This window comes from Gnatocerus cornutus, chromosome 4, assembly GCF_029298725.1.
Source record: "Gnatocerus cornutus isolate USDA-ARS CGAHR chromosome 4, icGnaCorn1.1, whole genome shotgun sequence".
NCBI classification, from domain to species: Eukaryota; Metazoa; Arthropoda; class Insecta; order Coleoptera; family Tenebrionidae; genus Gnatocerus; species Gnatocerus cornutus.
Window position 1 is genome coordinate 16,248,261 of NC_142236.1, and position 4,686 is coordinate 16,252,946.

The window sequence follows — 4,686 nt, forward strand, 5'->3', positions numbered from 1 at the left end:
AGGGGGCCTCATAAGTCCATCGTTTGATGTTTTAAAAATTTGTCGAGAAGCAGAACGAGTATGTCGGACGCTTAAAAGTAGACTTATCTCAGACAAAACTTTTTTCCAAAAGTTAATGGTAATGGTTTTTACAAACTTACCCAGAAATATTTTCGATACATTAAAGCATCATCTTCAAGATTTTACTGTCTTCAGCTAAAATCACATTTCACTTTAATTAAAAAAAATATTTTAATTTATTTGCAAATTCGATTACACCATATTAACAAAACTTTTAATTTAGATGTTCGTGGCGTGCCAGTTCGGCAGCAGTTCACTAAAATTGTATTATTTAGACATCAATAAATTTAACAAAAACAATTTGTGCATTTTTATTGCAAACATTTAATTATTACATTTTGTACAGTGAATAGGCAGCTAGTCGTAATGTAAACAAAATAATTTATTTAAGTCGTAAGTAATAATACTATAGTCGAAATTTTGTAACTTTGGTTTAACCCCGCCCACATGGACAAATGACGATTTGAATTTGTCGAATCAAGAAATGACTAGCCTCCTTTACACAACATAATCAAAAATTTGACAACTTTAGTGTCACACTTGTCAAGAAGATTTGCAGTTTTGCGGGAATTTAATTAATCGTAAAACCTTCGTCGAATTTGATCTTGTTTTGTCTTCTAATGTGTAGACATTTCTACCCTGGCTTCTGGCAAATATCAACGAACTATCAAAATGTTGCAGAGTAAATCAGACTTACAGCTAAAACTCAATTGGCCCAAAAGGTAGGCGGAGTTAAACCAAAGTTATAAAATTCCGACTGTAAAAATCAATTTTTATTTTATTCCATTTTTGCGAAAAAGGTTAAAATGCAACCTAATATACAGGATCATGTTGCTTCACTTTCTTATACCTCCACTCCGACCTATTCAATCTATAGGGTTATATTAGTATCTCTTTGACTCAGTGACATGCTATAACATACCTAGACGGTGAAAAGCTGGTGGTGGGGGTAGAAATCCGTGTTCCAAGCATGGGCCATCTTGGAAATAGCATTTGTGTATGCAATGATATAAATCTGATACACCGGCGTATCAAATGTTGCCTATATTGCAAAATTTGTTTTACATTTTAAAAGGTAAAAAAAAATATTATAACTTTTCTAAGATGTTTTTTTAACGATGGCATTAAAATATTATATTAAAATAATGAGTTAAATAATAATTTATTTGTAAGAAGTCAATGGTAGTCTGTTTTCTTTTCTTTGTTGTAGAATTCTCAGTGATTTTTGATAAACTAGTTCTATTTTATCGTAATCTAATAATAATGAGTGTAAATACTAAATGGTCTGTAGTTTTTATAATGTATAATGTATAATTTTAATGTATAAAAATAATTTAAAATTGTAGAAGTGATCAGCTTTGAAAATTTTTAAAATGGTTAAATAAAACCTAGTTTTTAATTAAAACTCTTCTTTATTATTTTGGTCGTTTTGTATACAACTTTAGTCATAATTTATCAAATTTTGCATGTTTCTTTAGACTATTTTCGGTGGTTTATTTAAACTTAGAGTCAAACATTACACTTGAAAATTGCGGGTTGCCTAAAAATTTGAATCCACTATTTCCAATATGGCTGGTGAGTAGGAACATCATGGCGGGAACTTTGCACCATCTAGGTTATTAAGTTAAAGTCGATGCTTTGACTCTAATAAATCTATTAAAGCGGCAAATTCGAAAAAAATATTTATTTCAACCACTCTTCGCACTATCCGAGTTTTTACTTATCCGAGCAAAGGTTGGTTCATATTATTTGATCTGATAATCGGGTTAGTTAGAAAAGTATTTTATTCAACAGATGTACAGTCAGAGTTTACAATAAGACAAAGATGTTAATTCGAATGCGAATTCTAGGACTTTATACAGGGCTAGTCACGAAAATACTAATTTCTTGAGTCACTTGATACAACTCGAATCAGAAATGAAATGCTAAATCCACGATTGCTTAGGCTTTGATAGTGCCACTTTGACAATTACGGTAAAGGAGGTTACGTGAGTGTCCATAGACAACCCAGTTCAGTTTCGATGTGGATATCTTTACGATAAAGGTCCGCAGCATTATTTGGCATTCTCCGTAGATGAGAATCATGTTAGTTTTCTTATCATTTGAAAAAGACATTGTGAGGTTTCTCAACTGAACCTAACATACCATGCTTGTTAAGGAAAAAAATTATTGCACTTACAGCTTGGGTATAGGACAGATTAAGAGGTACTTCGAACTAATGGGGCTCTAACGGATTGGAATTAAGAAGACGAAATTTAAATAAAAAATGTCAAAGTGACATTGACCACTCCAAAGCAATCGTGGATTCAGCACTTTATTTCTAATTCTGGCAGTATCGAGTAGTTCAGGGTATTAGTATTTTGGGTTGCGGAAATATAATTTTCATAAGTAATCTTCTCGTGACTAGCCCTGTATATGTATATTTTAAATATTCTCTAATGCATTCGGGGTCCTAACTTACCTTAATCCGTTCCTTAAATTGTTTCTGTTTATCGGTCAAAACCGTCTAGTTTGGGTGGTCTTTGTTTTACACTGTTCGCCAAAATTAGCGTTGCAAATTTAATTTTAACAATTCACATTGAATTTCGTTCTTATAAATAAAAGTAAACTTTTAATTAGCATAGTCTCAAAATGTCTGAGTTGCCGACAATACCGAAGTTTTTCACCAACAAAAATGTCTTCATAACCGGAGGCACTGGCTTCATTGGAAAAGTCCTTCTTGAGAAACTCCTCCGGTCGTGTCCTGACATTAAGAACGTCTATTTGTTGATAAGGGAGAAAAAAGGACGGTATTTGGAAACAAGATTGAACGAACTGTTGGAGCTTCCGGTAAGTTATACACATGATGTCAATCAAAGTTGGTTTAGTTGTTTGACGTAGTGAGGTCTCAAACTCCAGACGCTTTGAAGAAGATTAGAATAGTCGGCGGAGATGTCCGCGAACTGGGTCTTGGAATTTCTCCGTCAGACCGAGAAGTGTTAATTCATGATGTCAATGTCATCTTCCACGTGGCTGCGTCTGTGCGTTTTGATGACAGTTTGAAAGATGCTGTGCTGTTGAACACAAGAGGCACGCGCGAGGTTGTTAACCTAGCACTAGAAGCAACGAACTTTGACGTTTTGGTGCACGTTTCTACAACTTACTCTAACACAGATCAGCAAGTCATTGGAGAGAAAATGTATTCTCCCCACGCCGACTGGAGGAAAACCATTGAAATAGCTGAGAAAGTAGATAAAAACGTCTTGAATGCGTTGACTGAGAAATACATCCATCCTTTGCCCAACACCTACACCTTCACCAAGTCTCTGGCTGAGCACGTCGTCCAAGACTTGTGCCAAGGACGAATCCCTGCAGTGATTCATCGACCATCAGTTGGTAAGCGCTTAAAATCCAGTCCCGTGCTCACACTTTTAAAGTTATGCCAAGTTTAAAGGAGCCGTTTCCCGGTTGGACTGACTCTCTTAATGGTCCTTTGGCGTATACCGCTGGTTTAGGAACTGGCATCATGAGAATCATCTATGGCGATCCTGATGTGAATGTGGATTTTGTGCCTGTGGACATCGTCGTTAAATCCATCATCATTTCTGCGTGGAAACAAGCAACTTTCGAAGATCAAGACTCGAAATTGAATCTCAATGTATACAATTGTAGTAACGGCGGTGTAATTCCGTTGAAGCAGAAGGACGGTTTAGAACAGTGTGTAAACGAAACAAAGACTGTCACGCCTCTTACCAAAGTCTTGTGGTATCCCACGTTGTCATACACTAAATCGATTTACGTTTTTTACGTAAAAATGCTCTTTTATCAAATTCTTCCAGCCGTGGTTATCGATGCCATCTTCAAAATTCTTGGAAAGAAACCAATGTAAGACAAACAGATGTCCATAGCTTCGGTTATTCATTTTTTTTAGGGTAATGAAGCTCCAAAGAAAGATCTACAATTCTTCTATGGCACTATCATATTTTACCAAGCATCAATGGAATTTTATCAATCACAATTTTTTGAGTCTAGAAAAGCAGCTTGTTTCAAGTGACGTCAACGGTTTCAAATTTGACACATCAAGCATTGATGTGCCACTTTATAATTTCACCATGGTTAGAGGTCTGAAAAAGTTCGTCTTGAAAGAAGATGACTTTGAAAAGGCTAAAAAGAAACTTGAGCGACTAAGAATTGCATCTTTCGTCTTTAACATTTTATGGTACATTATTTGCTTTTGGATACTCTTCATTAAAATTGATGTTATTAGTAAAATTTGTAATACTGAAAGAATGGCTTGGATGTCTTTAACAAACTAATAAACATACTAATTTGGTATTTTGGAGTTTTCGACGTCTATTTGAATTCTTAATAGAACCTACACAGGGTGTTTTTGGTTTTGACATAAAACCACTGACGGGGGGCAATTGATTGAAATTTATTTTATTTTCATTTTTTTTTAAAGATTCAAAGTTATGAGATTACTTGGTAATTAATTTAATAATCTTTTCAACAATCTATAAAACTCATCGCTAGGGTAAGTACTCTCCATGATAATTTGAAAAACTGCTCTCAAACCCAAAAAACGCTACTTTTTCTGATTTCTGATGTGATTTTGCATTTAACTCAAGAATTATTACATCGGTTTTA

At 34.5% G+C, this 4,686-nt stretch overlaps 1 protein-coding gene across 1 annotated transcript; it reads left to right on the top strand.

Annotated features, from left to right (window-relative positions):
• The first annotated feature begins 2,686 nt into the window (after positions 1-2,686).
• On the top strand, positions 2,687-4,355 carry LOC148176429 (putative fatty acyl-CoA reductase CG5065). Its single transcript, XM_088034499.1, has 4 exons — positions 2,687-2,889; positions 2,928-3,435; positions 3,477-3,924; positions 3,971-4,355. The coding sequence occupies exons 1-4, from the start codon at positions 2,692-2,694 to the stop codon at positions 4,353-4,355; spliced, it is 1,539 nt and encodes a 512-aa protein (XP_087890625.1). The 5' UTR covers positions 2,687-2,691.
• Positions 4,356-4,686: the final 331 nt, after the last annotated feature.

Excerpts from the sequence above, each read along its gene's own strand:
- LOC148176429 (XM_088034499.1), top strand. The coding sequence starts at position 2,692 with ATGTCTGAGTTGCCGACAATACCGAAGTTTTTCACCAACAAAAATGTC. Across the intron at positions 2,890-2,927 it reads ACGAACTGTTGGAGCTTCCG|TTGTTTGACGTAGTGAGGTC; the intron begins GTAAGTTATACA and ends AAGTTGGTTTAG. Across the intron at positions 3,436-3,476 it reads GATTCATCGACCATCAGTTG|TTATGCCAAGTTTAAAGGAG; the intron begins GTAAGCGCTTAA and ends ACACTTTTAAAG.